At 45.5% G+C, this 23610-nt stretch overlaps 1 protein-coding gene across 1 annotated transcript in view; it reads right to left on the reverse strand.

The window, feature by feature from the left end:
* The window catches only part of CLSTN2 (calsyntenin 2), a 704297-nt gene that overhangs the window by 152813 nt on the left and 527874 nt on the right, over positions 1–23610 (reverse strand). The window contains exons 3-5 of the mRNA XM_081573999.1: positions 18874–19069; positions 17279–17487; positions 10421–10570 (exon numbers count right to left, since the gene is read on the reverse strand). Coding sequence (XP_081430125.1) covers positions 10421–10570; positions 17279–17487; positions 18874–19069 — 555 coding nt within the window. The remainder of the gene's footprint in view (positions 1–10420; positions 10571–17278; positions 17488–18873; positions 19070–23610) is intronic.

A 23610-nucleotide genomic window follows, 5' to 3' on the forward strand; every position in this document is an offset into this window, starting at 1 on the left:
CCCTCATCTAGAACACTCTTCTTCTCTGTGCTGAAACGACTATCCTTCAAGATCTACCCCAGGTACATCTCCTCCACGGCCTCTGCAAAGTTAAGTGTCTCTCCTTCATGTCCCCAATGGTCCCTCCAGGAGAAATTGTGTCCCTCTTATTGCCTTCTATACTATGAATCCTAGTAGGTCTCTTTCCTCTATATCCCCAGCCTGCAGCACACCATGGGCCTTCAATAAAGGGGGACTGAATTTATTGCAGAATATCTCCTACTAGGTCATGTGTGTGTCAATTTCAGTTGTCTCACAATGCAAATAACTAAGGGAAAATGAATCTCATCCAACAGCTTTCAGGCTGCTGTCTTTTCAACATAAGAATCTTAGACATCCTCTAGGTGTTCAGTAATATTTTCTGCCTGACCATCTGACTCCAAGCGAAAGCCACGGACCAGGAACATCCAGGTCTACCCCAGACTTACTGAGTCAGAATCTGGATTGCGCCCAGCCCCCAGGTGCTCATGCGCACACTCAGACGTGAGAAGCACTTCTCTAAGTGACATCCATCTCCTTCTTAATGAAGCCCTGATTTGTGGAATGGTAGAAATACCTCGCAGAGAAGGCAATGGCACCCCACTCCATACTCTTGCTTGGAAAATCCCATGGATGGAGGAGCCTGGTAGGCTACAGTCCATGGGGTCGCTAAGAGTCGGACACGACTGAGCGACTTCACTTTCACTTTTCCGTTTCATGCACTGGAGAAGGAAATGGCAACCCACTCCAGTGTTCTTGCCTGGAGAATCCCAGGGACGGCGGAGCCTGGTGGGCTGCTGTCTATGGGGTCGCACAGAGCCGGACACGACTGACGCAACTTAGCAGCAGCAGCAGAAACACCTTGACAGTTTGATGCACCTGGAGAATTAGTCAATCCCAAAAGAACAGAGAAGAGATGGCCATCTCCTTTTCTATCCATTTAGATAGGACACCTTACTGTGAAGGTAAAGGTAAAAGGAGCCGGAATTGGGCCCGAGGGAGAAGATCTAGGAACCGCCGGCGCTGGGTGAACTGATACTGGGTGAGGTGTAATTGGCTGCCGTGGGATGGTGCTCAGGGATGAAGCAGGCAAATTCTGCGGGGGCTGGAGTCTGGAAAGCTGATTTGATGTGGGAACTTCAGATACAAAATGGCTGGATGCCTGGTCAGCAACATGCCTGGGAAGAAAGGGTGAAGGCCTAGAAGGGAAGCGTACAGTGGTTCTCTTCAGAGGGGAGCTGTTTTGCATAAAGTGAAAAAGTAAAAATGTTATTCGCTCAGTTGTGTCTGACTCTTCGCGACCCCATGGACTGTAGCCCGCCAGGCTCCTCTATCCATGGGATTCTCCAGGCAAGAATACTGGAGTGGGTTGCTATTCCCTTCTCCAGGGGATCTCTCCAACCCAGGGATCAAACTTGAGTCTCCTGCATGGCAGGCAGATAGATTCTTTACTGTCTGAGCCATCAAGAAAGCCACCATTTTGCATAAAGGGGACAGTAGCAGACTGAACTTTGGGTTTCAGCTGGCAGGAGCAAGTAATAAATACAAAATCTGACTTGCAACAATAAAAAGGAAAATGTCCTAAGTAAGTGCTGTGTGGACGATACTTTCAGCTTGAAATGTAGAGAGACATGGGCCAAGGGATTATAAAGAACAATAAAGGGAGGGACAGAGAAGGGATGTGGGGCTTCACTGGTGGTCTAGTGGTTAAGAATCCGCCTGCCAGTCCAGGGGACATGGGTTTGATCCCGAGTCCAGGGAGATCCCACATGTGGTAGAGCAACTGAGCCTGAAAGCCTCAACAACTGAAGTCTCCATCCCTAGAGCCTGTGCTTCAAGAGCAAGCCACCACAATGAGAAGCCCAAGCACTGCAGCGAACAGTAGCCCCCCACTCTCCGCAACTAGAGAAAACCTCTGCATAGCAACGAAGACCCAGCATGAGGAAAAATAAATAAATCTTTAACAATAAAAAGGAAGAGATGATAGTCCATCACGTAATGTCAAAGTTAAACAAACAAAACCCTCAATCAGCAACTGAACTGCAAATGCTCCTCAGGACACAGTCTGTGGCTCCTATAAGGGGAGGTCAGCAGGACCTTCTCAAAGTCCATTGCTGTTACTGCCCCCATCACCCTGAGAGCCTCTGAGGGCACTGCATCCTCTGTGGTGCTCTGACCCATGGATAGATGCAGATGTTTCCTGAAGTCCTCAGGTGTGGGCACGAACAACTGCTTGGCAGAAGGGAAAGAGACCCTAAGAAGACTGCAAGTCCAGATGCCTGGCATGAAAGGCACAAGCTCGTCTTCAGTGTATGTGTGGCAGGCACACTGTTTTCCTGGTTCCTATTAGAATCGTTCACCTCCATGAATATGAGCTGCTATCAGGCCCCTCTGAGTTCTCTGAGCTCAGGACAAAGCACAGAGATTTAGTTTTCCCTTCCATCTGCACTAGTCTAAGTGAAGCTTTGAGGACCCTTTTCTTCCCTGAGTAGCTGAGAAATGGGAGTAACACAACCTCAGGCAAATCTCCACCTATCCCTGCAGAGCGAGCTGACCCCTAACACCTTTTCAGAATTACAATCTCAGAATACAGCAGAGAAGACAAAATGTAAGAGCAAGACACATGCCCCCAGTATCCTGGGGTCATTTCTGGATGCCAAGCCTTCCTCCCTTGCTGTCAGCTGAGCCTCTGTTAAGTCTTGCTCTGCCACTGGTGAGTGTTGGTGGTAAGCAAGTTTACATTTAGGGGATGGATGGAAAATTCAGTGAGTGTCTGTGGGAAGTCCCACAGACAGAGCCCATATCATTTCTGGGAAGACAAGATTCACCCACAGAAGAAAGTCAGAGAATGGAATATTGTAGCTCAAGCAGATGATGCCTCAGCCAAGGTATAAAAGGTAGGTGGAAGCAAAGCCAGGGGATGGGAGGTCCTTCGTATACAGCTGGGTAAGGCCAGCATCACCTTGGGAAAGCTTCAGCCCTACATTCCCAGAAGGGGTTATGGTGACGGATAAATGGTCCAGGGCCCTAGGGCATCACTGGGGTCTGGGAGGAAGGGAGGGCTCTAACTGTGAGCAGGTCCCTGTCTTCCCCAGGACAGCTCCCAGGGAGAAGCTAAGCACAGTAAGGCTTCAAGGGCAGATTGGGAGAGAGTGGTCCAGGGGAGACAGAAGGCTCTGAGCATGATGGATTGCTTTCAGTATGCTGCAGTCCCCTCCTGCCTGGAGGGAAATGACTTCAAACAGGTACAAGAATTTGAACTGCCAAATTGTGTTTGCTTGGTAGCCCTTGCTGCTTGCCAGAAGCCAGCCCAGGGAGGAGCTTGTTCTTCTGGGCAGTTACGCCTGGCACATATCTGCAGATCCCTCACTCAGAGCTGGGTCCCAGGGGCTTGGGGCTCATCACAGCTCGTCACCCTGGCATCCAAAATCTTGACTGTCAACCCTCCCACCCCCTGATCACTCCAAACTCACTCCCCATTTCTCCCTAGTCCCCACCCACTCCACAAGCCAGACTGGCTTCCCGATACTGCTCACTGGGCCCTGAATAGCCTCCTACAGTGCAGCTTCCACCCCTACACCTGCTTCAGGAAGAGCCAGCCCTTTCCCTTAGGAACGGAAGGCCTCCCCCATTGAGGGACAGCCTGCTTCATCTGTGATCAGTAAAACAAAACAAAACCAACCTGGTAAAACATGGCTCACTCCAGTTTGCTCTAAAAAGCTGGGAGAAGGGGCTGGACAGGAGACATATATCTGGGACAAGTGGTGATGCTCTTCCCTGGAGAAAGGAGTACTTCCAGTTCCCAGGCAGCCCTAGCCAGTAGAAGAGAGAACTGGCCCCAAGTGGGGGGCGGTCAGAGATGGAGTTTGCCCCCGTGGAGGAGTAAAGTGGGCCAGTATGGTAGAAGGAGGCAAGATTCTGCTCTCGGTCTGGGGGCTGGGATAGGAATTCCAGGAAAGCATTTTGATTTTGACCACTGCCACACATATCAAAAAACCAGGAGTGCCTGTCTGTGATCTGTTGGCCTGCTGGGGTGATGGCTGGGGAGATAGACCTAATGCTGTCCACAGCGAGTAAGCTTGAGGGAAGAGGGGAGTGATGCAGAATCAGCATCAGCCACCCAAAGCTGGCAGACTCAGGCAGGGAGCCATCATCAAGTCATTGGTCCTAATGTTACATCTGTTTACATCACTTTGCTTGGCATGGTGAACTGATACAGGGAGGTGCTGCTTCCTTCTTGTCTTTGTTCCACACAAAGTTACATTTTCCACCATTCATTCATCCACTCAATGCTTGCCAATCACCTGCCTTGTGCCTGGCCCTGTGCTGGGTCCTGCAGACACACCAACACATGGATGGCATCCTTGCCTCCTTGGCCTCCTTGTCAAGAGCGGAAAATAGCCTTGTGCCCCAAGGTAGGGGCCCCACAGATTTTTCATATACAGAACAAAACATTATCAACATGATTTATTTGCATACATTGAACACTGAAATAAGTACAAACTCTGTTTGGAAATTACATTTAAATTTAAGTACAGAAATGTGATTCCAAATCTGTAGGTATCTCATTTATCAAAGACAAAACAGATTGGGATCATTCTCCAGATATGGCTTTGGGTTTTGCCTTCCTCACTTAAAATCCCATTGAGAACGTGGTCCAGGCTTAGAAATCTTTTATATTCTCTCTAGGCTTTCTTTTCAAAAGCAAGACTTTCACTGGGGCTAGTTGTTACATGTCAAAATAAAACAAGGCAAGTTCTTTACTCAAATAGCTTTCCATTCACTCATTCATTCATTCAAGGCCCATTTCTTGAGCACCTACCATTGGGGCCAGACATGTGTTAAGCCTGAGAAATTCTACTATGAACAGGAGAGACAGAATCCTGTCCTCAGGATCCTAAGGGTCTAGTAAATTACACTCAACCAGAGCTCAGGCCTCCTGAGGTTGAGAACACACAGTTTCCCACTCTGGTTGGTACTCTTTTCTCTGCCTCTGGCTTGATCCTAAATAGACGGACACCGAGATGACCCACCACGCTCCTTACATCTCATGTATCTCACCTGTGTCTCCTCTTACTGAGCATTTCATCTTTTTTACTTTGTTTAAAGGGGCTGCCCTTGTGGCTCAGTGGCAACGAATCCGCCTGCCAATGCAGGAGACATGGGGGTTTGATCTTTGGGTTGGGAAGACCCCTTGGAGAAGGAGATGGCAACCCAATCCAGTATTCTTGCCTGGGAAACCCTATAGACAGAAGAGCCTGGTGGGCTACAGTCTATGGGGTCACAGAAGAGTCAGACACGACTGAGTGACTAAAAAACAGCAAACTTTGTTCAAGAGCTAATGATTCTGGCTCTCTCCAAGGGTGGATTTAATTACCCCTCCATCTTTCTAGCTGCAAGATTAAGGGAGATAAGGTTGTGCAGGGGAAGTCTGAGGGCAGAGATTCAGGTGGTCCTCAGGTGTCCTTGCTTTGTACCATGAGGTCCCGCCAGGCTGGCCGGCTGAACTGGATTAGGACTGAATGCCTGACTAAAAGGCAGCCATTCAAAGTCTGACCAGTGGTCTGGCATCAGCCTGCCTGATAGGGACATGAATGAAAAACACAGCTGATCACACCCTTTCTCTTGTTGTTCAGTCACCAAAACATGTCCGACTCTTTGCAACCCCATGGACTGCAGCATGCCAGACTTCCCTGTCCTTCACCATCTCCCAAAGCTTGCTCAAACTCATGTCTATTGAGTCAGTGATACCATCTAACCATCTCATCCTCTGTCATCCCCTTCTCCTCTTGCCCTCAATTTTTCCCAGCATCAGAGTCTTTTCCAGCGAGTCAGCTCTTCGCATCAGGTGGCCAAAGTATTGGAGCTTCAGTTTCAGCATCAGTCTGTCCAACGAATATTTATGGTTGCTTTCCTTTAGGATTGACTGGTTTGTTCTACTTGGAGTCCAAGGGACTCTCAAGAGTCTTCTCTAGCACCACAGTTCAAAAGCATCAATTCTTTGGCGCTCAGCCTTCTTTATGGTCCAACTCTCACATCCATACATGATTACTGGAAAAACCATAGCTTTGACTATACGCATCTTTGTTGGCAAAGTGATGTCACTGCTTTTTAATGTGTTGTCTAGGTTTGTCATAGCTTTCCTACCAAGGAGCCAGCTACTTTTAATTTCATGGCTGCAGGCACTGTCCTTAGTGATTTTGTAGCCCAAGAAAATAAAATCTGCCACTGTTACCATTTTTCCCCATCTATTTGCCATGAAATGATGGGATTAGTGCATTCTCAGAGCAAAACTCTGTTAACCTTTGATCTGCTTTGTTTTGTACTCCAAGGCCAAATTTGTCTGTTACTCCAGGTTATCTCTTGACATCCTACTTTTGCATTCCAGTCCCCTATGATGAAAAGGAGGACATCTTTTTTGGGTGTTAGTTCTAGGAGGTCTTGTAGGTCTTCATAGAACCATTCAACTTCAGCTTCTTCAGTATTACTGGTTGGGGTATAGACTTGGATTACTGTGATACTGAATGGTTTGCCTTGGAAGTGAACAGAGATCATTCTGTTGTTTTTGAGATTGCATCCAAGTACTGCATTTCGGACTCTTTTGTTGACTATGAAGGCTACTCCCTTTCTTCTAAGGGATTCTTGCCCACAGTAGTAGATATAATGGTCATCTAGTTAAATTCACCCATTCCAGTCCATTTTAGTTCACTGATTCCTAAAATGCTGATGTTCACACTTGCCATCTCCTGTTTGATCACTTCCAATTTGCCTTGATTCACGGACCTAACATTCCAGGTTCCTATGCAGTACTGCTCTTTACAGCATTGGACATTACTTCCATCACCAGTCACATCCACAACTGGGTGTTGTTTTTGGTTTGGCTCTGTCTCCATTCTTTCTGGAGTTATTTCTCCACTGATCTCCCATAGCATATTGGGCACCTACCGACCTGGGGAGTTCATCTTTCAGTGTCCTATCTTTTGTGGATAGGATAGTGACTGTGGCTCAGACCATGAACTCCTTATTGCAAAATTCAGACTTAAATTGAAGAAAGTAGGGAAAACCACTAGACCATTCAGGTATTACTTAAATCAAATCCCTTACAATTATACAGTGGAAGTGACAAATAGATTCAAGGGATTAGATCTGACAGACTGTGTGCCTGAAGAACTATGGACGGAAGTTCGTGACATTGTACAGGAGGTAGTAATCAAGACCATCCCCAAGAAAAAGAAATGCAAAAAGGCAAAATGGTTGTTTGAGGAGGGTTTACAAATAGCTGGAGAAGCCAATGGCAACCCATTCCAGTACTCTTGCCTGGAAAATCCCATGGACGGAGGAGCCTGGTAGGCTATAGTCCATGGGGTCACTAAGAGTCGGACACGACTGAGCAACTTCACTTTCACTTTCCCCTTTCATGCACTGGAGAAGGAAATGGCAACCCACTCCAGTATTCTTGCCTGGAGAATCCCAGGGAAGGCGGAGCCTGGTGGGCTGCCTTCTATGGGGTCGCACAGAGTTGGACACGACTGAAGCGACTTAGCAGCAGCAGCAGCAGCAGCATCACAAATAGCTGAGAAAAGAAGAGAAGCTAAATGCAAAGGAGGAAAGGAAAGATATATCCATTTGAATGCAGAGTTCCAAAGAATAACAAAGAGAGATAAGAAAGACTTCCTCAGTGATTAGTGCAAAGAAATAGAGGAAAATAACAGAATGGGAAAGACTAGAGATCTCTTCAAGAAAATTACAGATACCAAGGGAACATTTCATGCAAAGATGAGAACAATAAAGGATAGAAATGGTATGGATTTAACAGAAGCAGAAGATGTTAAGGAAAAGGAAGCAAGAATACACAGAACTATACAAAAAAGACTTTCATGACCCAGGTAACCATGATGGTGCGATCACTCACCTAGAGCCTGAGATACTGGAATGTGAAGTCAAGTGGGGCTTAGGAAGCATCACTATGAACAAAACTAGTGGAGGTGATGGAATTCCAGTTGAGCTATTTCAAATCCTAAAAGATGATGCTGTAAAAGTGCTGTACTCATTATGCCAACAAATATGGAAAACTCAGCAGTGGCCACAGGACTGGAAAAGGTCAGTTTTCATTCCAATCCTAAAGAAAGGCAATGCCAAAGAATGTTCAAACTACTGCACAATTGCACTCATCTCACACACTAGCAAAGTAATGCTCAAAGTTCTCCAAGTCAGGCTTCCATAGTACATGAACTGTGAACTTCTGGATGTTCAAGCTGGATTTAGAAAAGGCAGAGGAACCAGAGATCAAATTGCCAACATCTGTTAGATCATAAATAAAGCAAGAGAATTCCAGAAAAACATATACTTCTGCTTTATTGACTACACCAAAGCCTTTGACTGTGTGCATCACAAGAAACTGTGAAAAATTCTTAGAGATGGGACTATCAGACCACCTTACTTGCCTCTTGAGAAATCTGTATGCAGGTCAAGAAGCAACAGCTAGAACTGGACATGGAACAACAGACTAGTTCCAAATCAGGAAAGGAGTATGTCAAGGCTGTATATTGTCACCCAGCTCATTTAACTTATATGCAGAGTACATCATGTGAAATGCTAGGCTGGATGAAGAACAAGCTGGAATCAAGATTGCTGGGAGAAATATCAATAACCTTAGATATGCAGATGATACCACCCTTATGGCAGAAAGCAAAGAAGAACTAAAGAGCCTCTTTTTTTTTTTTCTTCTAAAGAGCCTCTTGATGAAAGTGAAAGAGGAGAATGAAAAAATTGGCTTAAAACTCAAAATTCAGAAAACTAAGATCATGGCATCTGGTCTCATCACTTCATGGTAAATAGATGGGGAAATAACAGAAACAGTGAGAGACTTTATATTCTTGGGCTCCAAAATCACTGCAGATGGTGATTGCAGCCATGAAATTAAATGATGCTTACTCCTTGGAAGAAAAGCTATGACCAACCTAGACAGCATATTAAAACTCAGAGCTATTACTTTACCAACAAAAGTCCGGCTAGTCAAAGCTATGGTTTTTCCAGTAATCATGTATGGATGTGAGAGTTGGACTATAAAGAAAGTTGAGCGCCGAAAAATTGATGCTTTTGAACTGTGGTGTTGGAGAAGACTCTTGAGAGTCCCTTGGACTGCAAGGAGATCCAACCAGTCCATCCTAAAGGAAATCAGCCCTGAATATTCATTGGAGCGACTGATGCTGAAGCTGAAACTCCAATACTCTGGCCACCTGATGCAAAGAACTGACTCATCGGAAAAGACCTTGATGCCGGGGAAGATTGAAGATGGGAGGAGAAGGGGCTAACAGAGGACAAGATGGTTGGATGGCATCACCGACTCGATGGACATGAGTTTGAGAAAGCTCCGGGAGATGGTGAAGGACAGGGAAGCCTGGCGTGCTGCAGTCCATAGGGTTGCAAAGAGTCAGACAGGACTGAGTGACTAAACTGACTAACTGATGGGACCAGGAAGGTGAACAATGAAAGATACAGACAGACATAGATAGAGAAAGAGGTAGAATGTAACAGGGGCTTTAAAGCCGTGTGAAGGGAAGGCAACAGATAAAGGCCACAAGGCAGAGAAGTCCATGGAACACCATGAGTTATCAGTAAGCAGAAGCTGCAGCAGCAGCAGCAACCAAAGGCAGTACAGAGATGATTCCAGCATCCCTGCCCAGCCGGCTGAACTACTGATGTTACCACTAGAACTCTTGTTACTCCATAAACTGTTCAGTCCTCTGTGAGCTCCTTCTGTGCACTAGCCTTCCCATCCTTATTTCTCCTTCATTCATTGCTATATCACCATCACCTAAGAGTAAGCTGAATCTTCTGTCTTTGCATCCTAAAAGATCTAAACAAAAATCCTCATCCTTTTAAGGCTATTGTGTCTCCATTGCCAGATCCAATAGTTTAGAAACCTGCTAACACAGAAGCTGCATTCTGGATCTCCAACCTCTGCCTGTATGTCCTCCGTGCAAGCCCAAGGAACACGCAACCTTCTCTGGGTGCTGAGCGGTGGTCAAAACTTGAAACGCACTATGTGTACTCTGCATCCTTACATAAAGTGTGTAGGCTTTCCGGCACTTTCTCCTGAGCACTGTCGGATAATTACTATTGATTGGAAGATGTCATAAGACTTGAGAAAGGGCACCTTGGACAAACTGGGCACATGAATTAGATGAGTTGCCTTGGACATTCTGAGCTGTAAAATGGGGGTAATATATCACCCAGGAGTTGTGAGAACAAATAGACTACTCTATTTCTCACAGCAGAGTGCCTGTGCTTTACAAACTCCTCTAGTGATACATTGTGATGATCAGAAGGCAGGTGCAGCCCCTCTGAGACACACAGCCAAGCTGCCTTCAGCCAACAAGACTGACAAGAGCAGGCCCACCTTGCCAGCCAGGCTTGCAAACTGGCTTCACGTCCACCTGCACCAGGGTGTCCTGCGCTGCCGGCTTCTGTCCACAGTCGTAGGCGGTTACTAGGATCTCATACTGGTGCTGCTTGTCATAGCTCAGCTTCTCCGTGTTTCTGACGTTGCCTGAGGACACAGGGACATTGAAAATAATTTCAGATCAAGTGAACCAAGTTGCAGTTCTTCAAAATCCCTTCTGCCCTCCTCCAGCCTTTACCAGAATAAAATGTCCCCTTTTTCCTATCCCTTTATAAAAGCTAGGGCACGTAGGGAGCGTGGCTTCCACACGTGGCCTGTTTGAACCTTAGGAGTGGCAGACTCCTAGAAATTGCTGGCTGGAGCCACTCCAGCTGTGGGACAGAACTGGTAGGGAATTCTGTGCACACATCTGGAATCCAACTGGTTGTATTAAGTATGGGGTTGTCAGAATACCACGCTAAACTGTGCCCATGTGGCTATGTCCCTAACATAGGGTGTCGTGTGCTCACGTTACACGAAATCTCTGGGAAAAAGACGGAATTCAGAAACTTCTCAACATGTATTTTTTTAAACATCTGGGCTCTTTGCCAGGAACATTCGCTGCCTCTTCTCACATTATTTTGCTACCAAATAGGAAGCAAAATCAATAAGAGAAAATGTGTGACCTCTCTTCTAAAAGCTACACAGAATAATAGATTCCTTGCCCCGGTGGCAAAGACATTTTTCTTATCCAAGAGAGATCAGATGTTGTTTCTGAGCCATTTGTGTGTTTTTGTTCCTATGGGTTTGATACAATGGTTCAGAAATATTTGACAATTAATGAGCAAGCTGTTATTTGACTATTTTTGCTGAAATACAATTTTGTTTTCAAAAATGAATCAGGCCTGATGTGCATTTAATTCTTTTAACTTTTTGATTCCCAGAGATTAAAGTCTTCCTTTTAGAAGAATAATTTCATTCTGGCTTTTCTTTTCCAATGAAAATTAGAGTTGACAGCAAATTAGAACTCAAATGATATCATCATACTTTGCTAGAAGCAAAATCAAGAAGATGGAAATTAAAAAACAAATCAACAAGCAAATACACAAACATGGAATCACTGACTCAGGTATACAATTTCTGTGCACCTTTGTTGAATTTTTTAAAAAAATTATTAAAGTATAGTTGATTTGCAATGCTGTGTTAATTTCTGCTATACAGCAAAGTGATTCAGTTATACATACATATTCTTTTACATGTTCTTTTCCATTATGGTTTATCATAGGATATTGAATATAGTTCCCTGTGCTATACACTAGGACCATGTTATTTATCCATCCTATATGTACTAGTTTGCATCTGCTCATCCCAAACTCCCAGTCCTTTCCTCCCCCACATCCCTTCCCCCTCTGCAACTACTAGTCTGTTCTCTACGACTGTGTGACTCAGGTATATATTTGTTTCAGTCTCAGCTCAGGGCCCTGCGCATGTGTGAAAGGGCTCAGTGTGGGTTTAGTAATGTTCTCTTTGGCTTCTGTTAACAAACTAGTTCATGGTTATAGCCATCACAAGGGAGTACTTCTGCCAGGTGGAAGCACTGTAATAGGACCACGAGAATATGCTTCAGCAACATCAAATTGAATTTTGAACAAAAAGTTTTAACTTTCTCTTTCTTTAAAGTTAAATGGCTCTCAAAAGATATACACCTTGTAGAAGAGGAAGGCTCAAGGTTTACAGGCCGTGTGACATTCAGCAGACCAACACTATTGATTGTGGGAGAAAAATAAACACACAAGACCGCAATCTTTGGCTCAATTTACCACAGCTCCACTTGGGTAAGAAGTCTTAATGAAACTGTCTGAGAAACTAATTTGCTTTCTCTACCACCACCAGCTTCACACAAGGGAGAATGGGCTTCAGAGGATAGGATTTGAAGTATTAGGTAAACATGAGAGTATAATACTGTTGCCGATGGTTGTGGAGGAAGGGTTGTATTTGGCTAAGTGACACTTTAAAAAAATTTTTGCAAGATCACAAAAAACCATCCTTTTGCTTTTGTGACAATTGTTATTATTCTCCCAACTTGTTAATGATTTCTCCTAGTGGCATCTTCTCAGGAGACCTGAGTCCACAGTTACCCCAGGTGGGCACTGATCTCTGTGTGTACTTCTCTGTTCCAAATGAACCTGGGAAGCTAACTCTCAAAGAACTATCAGTATCTACCATGTGTCACAGTGAAAGTATTTTTTGAAAACTCAGCTGGGGTGGCAGATGCAATGAGACAAGTGCAGTGACCTACACCCTCCTTCTGCCGGAATTTAAATTGGAGCAGCCGTTTTGGAAAGCTACACAGGTTGGTCACTTTGCAACTGCTCATACCTTTTAGCCAAGCATCGAAAAACTGACTCTAGGAAAATGATACAAATTGCAAATGAACAAATATGTTCACCTAAGCATTATTTATTATTAAAACATTGAAAAAGAGTAAAGAAACTGGATGCCTAATAGTCAGGAGACAAGCTAAGCCTGAATCTCTGCTTCGATGGACTGCTGTTCACAGTCAAGTATTCATTATAAAGTGTTTTATGGATGCAAAAAATCCATACAATCGAATGATAAGTGAAAAAGGGAAACTGTGACCTTACTTTTGTTTCCAAACTTCATAGAAAAAGTGCTGGCAAAATGTCAGTGGTAGTTCTCTTTGGTGGGATTACAAAAGTGACTTCTTCATACTTTTCTGTGCGGCCCAGTTTCCCACCAGGGGCGTGCAGTTCCTCTTCCATTCCGGTGGAAGAGAAGTATGTTCACATACTTGGAGATTAGCAGACTCGGGCTCACATCTCACTCTTAGGTGGCCAAGGGCCCTGATTCTCCAGGGTGGCCTGCGGAGGGCTCAGTGGAGACTTGGCCCACTTGGAAGGTATGAAAGCCTGCTAAGTGGAGGCGGGCGTCCTGGTGAGCCCTGCAGCTCCCCGTGCGGTCATCCCCACCCCGGGTTGAGTGCTTGCTCTGTGCTGACAGTCTGAGGAACGCCTTGTGAGATCCGCCCTCTTACACAGGCAGTGTTTATTTTGGCTGCGCTGGGTCTTCACTGTGGTGCTCGGGCTTTCTCTACTTGTGGCTGATGTGGGCTTCTCTAGCTGTGCTGTGCAGGATTAGCTGCCCCACAACATGTGGGATCTTAGTTCCCTGACCAGGGATTGAACCCGTGTCTCCGGCACTGGAAGGCTGATTCTTAATAACTAGACCACCGGGGAAGTCCCTCAGGCACAGTATTTAATTCCCATTTTACAATGAGGATCTGACATCAAGTTTAAGTAATTTATCAAGGATCTCCTTCTTCCTCTCTCTCTCACAGTGGTGGGCAGAGGATTAAGATGAAACTTTGTATTTTTGAACTTAAGTATCATTGCCATACATTCCTGTCAAATATCACTGAGGACAGTGATAATATCACTGGTGAAAAAGCTTTGGGACCACCATTCAGGGGACCTGGCTCCAGTCCCCATTCTGCCAGCTCTTTACTCTTTAGGAATCAGTTTTTCCATCAGTTCAATGGAAGTGAGGATCTAGGACCTACCAATCTGAGAGAGACTAGTCAAGTGCTATAAGATACAGGGGAGCTGGAAGCCATCTGAAATGGATCCAGAGTATCCCAAGAGGTGGCAATGCCACCAACTTAGTTACCTGCTCATAATTTCAGCTTGAAAATCCATGGGGAGTGAGTAACCTTCATGTCCTAGTCACCCAGGCAAGTATCTGATAATCATGGTGTCATGAATGGAACACTCTCTATGCCAGGTACCCCAATAACATCATCCACAGGCACTGCCTCTCCTTGAGGCCTCACTACTATTGCCATGATATTTCAGGGGAGGAATTCAAGGAAAGGGAGGCCAAGGACCCTTGGTTGGAAGAGGTTGATTCTTGCGTTCAGATGGGTCAAGCCACTTCCACGTAATGTCATCTCTCCTCCCTGATGCCCTGCTCGCCTTCTTTCCCCCACAAGCAAAGAGTCTGGCAGGTGTGAGGGCCCAGGAGCCATCTCCCTAAAGTCCTGGGGCCTGAATGAGTGGACCCCAATTCAGCAGTACTTCTTCTAATGTGCATGTGAAGAACTTCTTCAAGGAGCTGGGAAGGTCGCTGGGAGAAGTGACGGATAAGGGCCAACTGGAAAGCTCATTAGAATGGGAGCTGCTTCTGCATCTGCCCTGAGGTCCTGCCTTCATTACTGGAGAACTGCTTTTGTAAACCTTGCCGTCAAGGGCCCACAATCCCTGGGAGTGCCTGCTCTCCACTACATCTCAGGCTGTAAACCAACGTTGGAGGCAGAGGCCTGGCGAAGGACCATTACTCACTTTTAATGAGACAGCCAGGGAAATAAATTGGCATATGTTAGTGAAATGGCTCATCAAGGTGAGTAATTATCTTCATGGCTGGGGCAGTTTACCCTCTGATAAAGGAATTAGCATCTCCTCTCTCCCGGGGCTGTGGCTCTCCAGAACTAAGGCAGGAGGCCAAGGGCAGCTTGACCACTCGTTCTGGATGCCCTCCCCCGATCCAGTCCAGCTCTACAGCAAGGACTTGTCACTCTCCCAGTTCCAGAGCTCTCAGAGTCATAGACTGCACAGCTGATCATAGGAGACCAGAAAAATGCAAAGCGTTATTCCATATTTTATACAGTAGGGTGTGAGGGCCTGTGTGTGTGTGGTGGGGACAGATCAGCTACGTCACAGGGCCTTGTTGGAAAAGCTATCCAGAGCAGTTCTGGCAGGCTCTACAAATGAAATTACCTGCTTCTTAATCCTGAGCCAAACTTTAATTACGGTACAGTATTTTCTCCTTTATTTTCTCATGCACTGATTTTGTATCCCACAGAATTAACCTCTAGTGAGTGATGCCCAGGTGTGTGACTGACACTGGCCATGTGCTTGAGCATCTTATAAAATAAAATGCCTCTATTATCATGTTATCTGCTTTATGAATATTGATTTCATCTTTCGAGACAGATGATAAAATCCTGGAGGCCAAGGATGAGGGAATCTGCAACAGTTCCCAGGATGTACAGCACTCTGTTACAGGGTATGTTTCTCCTGGTCATCAGGAAGCCTGGGAAGCACCGAAGATTTGCAAGCAGGTGACTGATGGTATTTCTCTCTAGGCACTGGCTACCAGGAGGCTCAGGGCTAAGTCACTGCCTACCCCTGGGTCTGGTTCAGGGCATGCTTTGTGCACCACCCTCATCCCTGATGCTGCCTTTCTAGTTTTTATTTTTATTTTGCTAGATGGTAAGCTCCATGTGGACAGGCCCGCTTATGCTTTGACTTCCCCTGTCTCCCTATTCTCAGTTTCCAGACTGTGCCTTGCACTTAATAAACATTGACAGAGTGGATGAACCTCAGGTTATACAAAGTTTACATCTTTGAGCAGTTAAATCCTGTTTGAAATAAAATGAGGATAATATACATATAACCACACACTCATGCTAATAATGAAAGGACATACTTGGCAAATAATTATCATTTGATTAATATCAAATTATTGAGAGTTGAAGTGGGCTGAGCTGCCTGGGCCTCTGCTTATGGTGTTTATACTGGAATGAGTTTTTAAAATAATGGTGATGGGGAAATATCCAAATGGCTTTCTAAGTTTAGTTTGAGATTGGGGTGTAGTGGGAGGGGTCTTTCATTCCTCGTTCCAACTAGGGTGGAAATTCTAAAAAAACATTGGCAAGAATGGATAAAGATGGTGTGGCACATATATACAATTGAATATTACTCAACCACAAAAGTGATGGAACTGTACTGTTTGCAGAGACATGGATGGACCTAGAGACTGTTACACAGAGTAAAGTAAGTCAGAAAGAGAAAAACAAATACTGCATATTAATTCATACATGTGGAACCTAGAAAAATGGCATAGATGAACTATTTGCAAAGCAGAAATAGAGGCACAAATGCAGAGAAAAAAATATGGATACCAAGAGGGGAAGGGAGGGTGGGATGATTAGGGAGATTGGGATTGACATATATACACTACTAATGAGATAACTAATGAGAGCCTACTGTATAGCACAGGGAACTCTACTCAATGCTCTGACCTAAATGGGAAAGAAATCCAAAAAAGAGGGGATATATGTACATGTGCAGGGGATTCACTTTGCTGTGCAGCAGAAACTAATACAACATCATAAAGCAACTATAATAAAAATTAAAAAACAAAACCAAAACCCCCCAAAAATTGGCAAGAGCTTTAAAGATTCCTACAGATTAGAAAATCTACAGCTTAGAAGGTGTTTCCAAAATCTCCACCTGTTTTTTTAGCGTCTCTTTGGGAGCAGACCGTTTGGGTGCAGAAGTGATGTTACAGTTTGTTATACAGGAAGCTAAGATGTGGCTGAGTTGATGGTATGGCTCACACTTGAATGACAACAGGAAAATTCTACCAGAAAACCAACCTGTCTTCAGCATCCAGCTATACGGCATCGTGAGTTCTATAGACTATTCACTAAAGAGGTTTACGAGGTGTCTTGGGGTGTTTTGGAGAAGAGAATTGGAACCCACTCCAGTATTCTTGCCTGGAGAATTCCATGGATAGAGGAGCCTGGCAGGCTACAGTCCACCAGGTCACAAAGAGTCGGACCACAACTGAGCGACTAACACTTTCACTTTAGACCTGGCTGGGCTGCTAATTATGTGAAGTCATCCCTTCTAGTGCAGGGAGTGTACTCACGTTCTGGGTACAGAGCCTAGATCAGGGGTGGCAGGGAGGCATCACCTGGCCAAGTACATTCAAAGCCTGAACTTGGCCTTCAGAGGGGTGGGGGGTAGAGCTGTTCCCTGTTCCCATCCACTGGGGTCCTCTAAGGACACTCACCATTCCTGTCAATGGCAAAAGGCACATCAGTCGTGACGATTTCATAGTTGCAAATCTGGCTGTACTGGGGGGAGCAGTCTTCATCGATGGCCTCTACTTGCAGGATGCTGTCGTAGATCTTGCCCTCCGTCACGATAGCCTTGTAGGCCGGCTCTTTGAAGGTGGGAGCAAACTCATTGACATCCTTCACCTGGATATGGACCACGGCCCTAGGACAACACACAGGAAGGAAGAGATGACAGTAATGAAAGAATCATACCAGACTCCTGCACTTCCCATGGGCATTGATTCAGGTCCCAAAGCCAAGAGAGTGGAGAAATCATATGATAATTGGGGTGGCTGTTGTCTGAGGGCTCTGTTCCCCCCTCCACTGAGATGCCTCTGCCTGTCCTGCTCCAATCCTTTGAGATGCATTCACCCCAGAGAGATATCCTTCACCCAGCTTCTTTGACCTTCCTTTTTACCCAGCCTTAGGGCTCATATTTCCTCTAGAATTCAGTGGTCTCCAAGCTTTTTGGCACCAGGGACCAATTTCACGGAAGATAGTTTTTCCATGGACCGGGGGTGGGGAGGGGATGATTTCAGGATGATTCAATCACATTCCATTTATTGTGCACTTTATTTCTATTATTATTACATTGGCTCCACCTCAGATCACCAGGCATTAGATCCTGGAGGTTAGGAATCCTTGCATCTCTCTAGCTCATTTGTCTATTCACACTCCACTCAGTAAGAATTGAGCCACTCTTCAGTTCAGTTCAGTTGCTCAGTGGTGTCCAACTCTTTGTGACCCCATGGACGGTAGCACACCAGGCTTCCCTGTCCATCACCAACTCCCGTACCTTGCTCAGACTCATGTCCATCAAGTCGGTGATGCCATCCAACCATCTCATCCCCTATTGTCCCCTTCTCCTCCTGCCTTCAATCTTTCCCAGAATCAGGGTCTTTTCCAATGAGTCAGTTCTTCGCATCAGGTGGGCAAAGTATTGAGCCACTCTTATTCTGACCCAATTTGAGAGAGTTATAACTCCAAATGAGGCTTCCTTGGTGGCTCAGATGGTAAAGAATCTGCCTGCAATGCAAGAGACCAGGGGTCGATCCCTGGGTCAGGAAGATATCCTGGAGAATGAAATAGCAATGCACTCCAGTATTCTTGCCTGGAGAATTTCATGGACAGAGGAGCCTGGTGGGCTACAGTCCATGGGGTTGCAAAGAGTTGGACACAACTAAGTGACTACCACTTTCACACTCTATAACCCCAAAATGAAAGGCGCTGTGACAGACAGAAGCATATGGCCTGGCAGAAATCCAGGGAAAGGTCCCAACCATTCTGCAGGGATAGGTTGGATCATGGAAAGCTTCCTAGAGGAAGTGACAACTGACCTCAGTCCTGATAGTAAAATTGGAGTGTCTGCATGTGAAGCAGAGGGGTAGAGTATTCCAAGGGTAGAAAGTGACCCACGCTGATGCCTGCAGGGGCCTGTGGACCTAGCCAGTGGTCTGGCAAGCTGGAGCTTCAAGGAGTGACATGCATGCATATCGAAACAGACAGGCAGGCAGGGGAGGGAGGTAGGGAGCTCCATCAGGTCACTCACTTGTGAGACTTCTTCCAGGCTGTCTCCCGGGGCCCCGTGCCACAGTCATAGGCCTGGATGATGAACGTGTACTCCTTCTGCAGCTCACAGTCGATGGGGCTCTTGGCACGGAGCCGGCCTTCTCCGGACGTCTTGTTGAGTACCACGGCCTCAAAGGGCAACTCCTGGCCATGTATCTTGAATGCACAGATTTCTCCTGCAGGAGGACAGAAGGAGAGAGCAAGTGTCTTAAGAACGGCCAGACTGCACACAGAGCTTTGACTGGACCAGACTTACAAACCCAAAAGCCCTAGGCCATTTCCCTCCACTGCAGATAATTGTCAAGCCGGAAGCAGCCTTTAGGGAGCCAGCCCAACTTGTTCTTTTCTGGGATGGTAACACTGGGATGTCCCCCATCCAGGGCAGCTGGCAGAAAAAGCAAGGGGGTGGGGAGGGTGGTCATCATGCAGGGGAGCTGGCTGTTCATCATAGTTTGCCAGTTTTCCTGGCAGGCTTCTCACCTGCCCTCTGCCCAGTATGAGATTAAGGAATTTGACCACAGTCAAAAGACAACTGACTGCAGAGGAAAGGAGAAAAAGGCCAAAGCTTTCACTGTCTTTTGTTCTGTGACAACATCCTCGATTCTTGAAAGTGTGCTCTGTGAAGCAGTGACCTGGGCATCCCTGGGGAGCTTGTTAGGATTACAGACTCCTAGGACCTGGACCCTGGACCTCCTGAGTCAGGAGCTGTATCTTTTTTATTTTTATTTTTTTTAGTATGTCCATGATATTGTTTTTATTTTTGAAGTATAGTTGATTTACAATGTTGTGTTAATTTCTGCTGTACAGCCAAGTGACTTACTTATACATATGTATATATGCATATATATTCTTTTTTATATTCTTTTGCATTACAGTTTATCACAGGATATTGAATATAGTTCCCTGCGCTCTAGTTGGACCTTGTTTTTTATCTATCCTATATACAACAGTTTGCATCTGCTAACTTAATTAGGGTCCACAGGTGACCTGTTTGCTCAGTAAACGTGAGCAGCACTGCTCTGCTCTGTTCTTTACTCCTGGTTTAAGCACCCCACATTGCTGCATTCCCCTTCACGTCTCTCACCCACTACTTCTCTGTGGGGACTGGGACAGACACCACTCCAAATTTGCCATCTTCTCTCCAAACAGTGGAGGTGAGTCTATGTGAGTTTCAGAATCCCCGTGGAGCCTGAGAAACCACTTTCTTAAAGAACTGGCTGTGTTGTAAAATGAATGCATTTCTCTCCCCCAGCTGGGTTCATATGTATTATACCTTTTTCTCTGCATTAAAACGATAAAGCCATGAAAATATCTTCTTTACCTCTATTGGTGAATGTTGATTTCTTGAACCTTGACTGTGAGCCCTGTAGTAAGTGTTCTGGAAAGTACTAAAGGTTTGAGACACATTCTCTCCCTGTGTTGAGGGAGCTTACAGACTTGTTGGGGAGACAATGTGTAGATGTCCAGAAGGACCATTCATAGTGCAAAGAGCTGGATGAGCATCATGTGACACGGGCATCAAGGGGTCCAGGCTGCTGGTTGAATAAAATGTAGGCTTGAGCCCAAGGGCCTGAATCATGTTCTAGGTTTGCTACTTACTAACTGATTTAGTCAAATTATGTTGACTCACTGGGTTTCAACTGTGTCATCAGTAAAAGCACCCAGGAGATGATGTCGCAGGCAGAGCATCTACCTGGCATGCCCCAACCCTGGTCTGACATTGTCCCAGCTGCACTGCTGGGACCAGGGTGAGGTGCCCACTGTATATACTTTAATGGGGTCTTCACATTCAGAGTGACCAAGCACCTGCCCAGCTGCTCCAAAGAACAGACACCATGAGAAGAAGGGATAACATGACTGCATGTCTGCTCTGCCCAGGCATCCAGCTTTGTACCTCCACCCAGGTGATCTGGTTTAATCATCCCAGCAAACCCACAAGGCAGACGTTTTATACCAATTTGTACAAATTAACAACAAAAAGGATCAGAGAAGTTATTGCTTGCTCAAGGTCACAGAGTGAAAGTTGGTATAAACCCCAGGTATGGCTGAGTCCTAACTCCACACCCTTTCTGCTTCACTGTACCATCTCCAAGCAGCCTTCTCAGAAGACCACCACAGGAATTGCTTCCGGTAACATTCTAAAATCCTGTTCAAGCCTCACTCGGGAGAGAAAGCCCCCATTTTACATAGAGGAAGCATGCCCTGATCTCTTACTAACAATGTTTTCTGAGATGGTCAATCAATACCAATTTTACCTTTAGGCTTTTGTTTTTTATTATTTCATCGATCTTCAATTTCATTATGAACACTCCATTTTCACTACATTCCCTCCTGGCCATTTCTCAAATGTAGTCATGGAATAATGAACAAGACAGACAGCTTGTGGGCCAGGTTCTAACAAGAAGGCTGCTTCCCATTCTGTCACTGCACTGCCTCTTGGACAAGACTAGGTCTACAGCCTTCAAGGAGGGAGAAGGGGTTTCTTCCCATCCTCAAGTTTCATTTCTGCTCTGAATTGGCTGGGCTTGAAGGGATGGACTTCTGACATGCCTGCCTTGAGATTCTATCTCAAGATCAATGCCAGTTACAGGAATACTAGCGGTAAATGTGCCCAGATTAGTTCTAAGGTATTCTCTGACATTCCCAACTACTGCCACAATTCTAAGACTCATTGGATCCTTTCTCTTTGAAGAGTCCAACTAAACTGAATGTAAATGAGGGCAATTCTCTGTTGGAGACACTCGATCTCATCTAGAGTAGTCCTCAAGGCTCAGAAATTCTGAACCAGAAGAAAGGAGAGGAAGGAGGAAAAGGCAAAGGAGGAGGGAGAGATCCAGACACAAAGGGAGGCTGAGAAAAGTAAACCTCAGGGCCACATGTTTTCATGGAACCAAATGCAGCTCAATTCAACTCAATAGAACCAGTATTTTTTGAGAACAGAGTAAGTGCAGGGCACTGTGCTGGACCTGGAGACACGAAGAAAACAACTTGGATACCTTAAGGCAGTTGTCCCCAGTGTTTTTGGTACCAGGAATTGATTTCGTGGAAGATGATTTTTCCACAGATTGGGGATGTGGGGGGGATGGTTTCAGGATGATTTAAGTCATTGCATTTATTGTGCACCCCATTTCTAATCCAATGTCACCACTGATCTGACAAGAGGCACTGGCTGTGGCCCAGAGGTTGGGGATCTCTCCCTTAAGGCATAAAGATACCCAATCCTCGAGTCCTCATTGCCTCCTAGAAGAGATAGTGAAGTTCACAAGGGCTATGCCATGCTCACTAGTCTGCACCAGCTCAGACTGAGATGAGACTTAGCCTCCTTTGAACAAAAACTAGAATTCACCCTAGTGAAACACATCACCCTCATGGATCCTACCTCTTCATCTGACTCTTGTGTTCTGGCTGCAAAAGCATTCATTCATTTATTCATCCATTCATCCATCTGATAAATATTTATTAGGAACTATGCTCCCAGCACTGATGAAATAGTGATGATCAAACCCCACCCAGTCCTGGCCTATAAGCTGATAGCAGTCCAGTGTAGGAGGAAGTTAAGGAATTGGATGATTACCCGCTGTCAGGAAGGATGGTGATGGTGATATGTGCATTGAAGGAGGTGCTGAGAGTCCTGACCTGGGCAGACTGGGCAGGGAGGTCTAAGCTAGATGTGATAGCTGAGCTGAGATTACAGGAAGAGAAAAAGGGAGACACCCAGGCCACAGGAGAGTGAACTGAGTTTCAAGCAGGGCGGTAACACATGGGAGTGTCCTTCAGCAGGAAGGGACTGCAGAGACCTGTGTGGCAGGAGTAGAAGCAATGGGGCAGGGCCAGCTTCACGGATTTGCAACTGGAGAGGCACTCAGGGGCTGTGTGCTCAAGCGGGCCCTGAGGATGGTTGAAATCTCTGCTGTTGCCACACTGAAATTCTTAATAATGTTATCTTTGAACTTGGGTTTTGTAAATGAAATCTGATGGGACAATGGAGTCTTTCTTGAGCAATGGAGGTGCTCCCTATTCATTGCTCCCCATTCGTATCTAGTGGACAGGATACACCACGAGCAGAATATTCTCGTGGACCCATGATGTGGAGAAGGAGATTCAGGAACCTCAGCGAGAATAAGGTGAGCATGTGACATCTACAACTGAGTAATCCACTAGGCAGGGAGCTGATAACCCTATGAGGCTACCCTTTCTGTTTAAACCAATATTGAACACAGAATGAAGGCAAGTGACCAAAGAACCTTGTCATATCCTCTCTTACTATGTTCTTCCCTGTAGTAGCCAATCACTTAGGCTGAAAAGGATGACAGAGAGTAAAGATAAAACCATCCATTATTCCTTTTCTTTTCACACCATCCTTACTACCAGCAAGCCAAAGGTACAGAACGTTGGTAGAATATATGCATATGAAGAAGTGAAATGAAAACAGTTGAGTATTGCTTGCGTAGCATTCACACTGCTCTGGTGAAGAATAAAATACGTATGCATACCTGAGCTAGGACATGCAAATTCTGTAATTTTCAGAGATGCTGCATAGCAGTTAACTGCTCTTCTATTTGCATTTGAAACTGCCATTGCATAGTATAAAGATAAATGGTAGAAATTATGCTAATAATTGAAAATTTTAATTTTTCTTTACTTAGAATCACATCCAAAGCAAATTAAAAACACAGCAAGTTGAAAGAGAGACTGAAAGACAGGAATGTGCTGGGAC

This window comes from Giraffa tippelskirchi, chromosome 2 (genome assembly GCF_054371585.1).
Source record: "Giraffa tippelskirchi isolate mGirTip1 chromosome 2, T2T-mGirTip1v1.2.pri, whole genome shotgun sequence".
Classification (NCBI taxonomy): domain Eukaryota; kingdom Metazoa; phylum Chordata; class Mammalia; order Artiodactyla; family Giraffidae; genus Giraffa; species Giraffa tippelskirchi.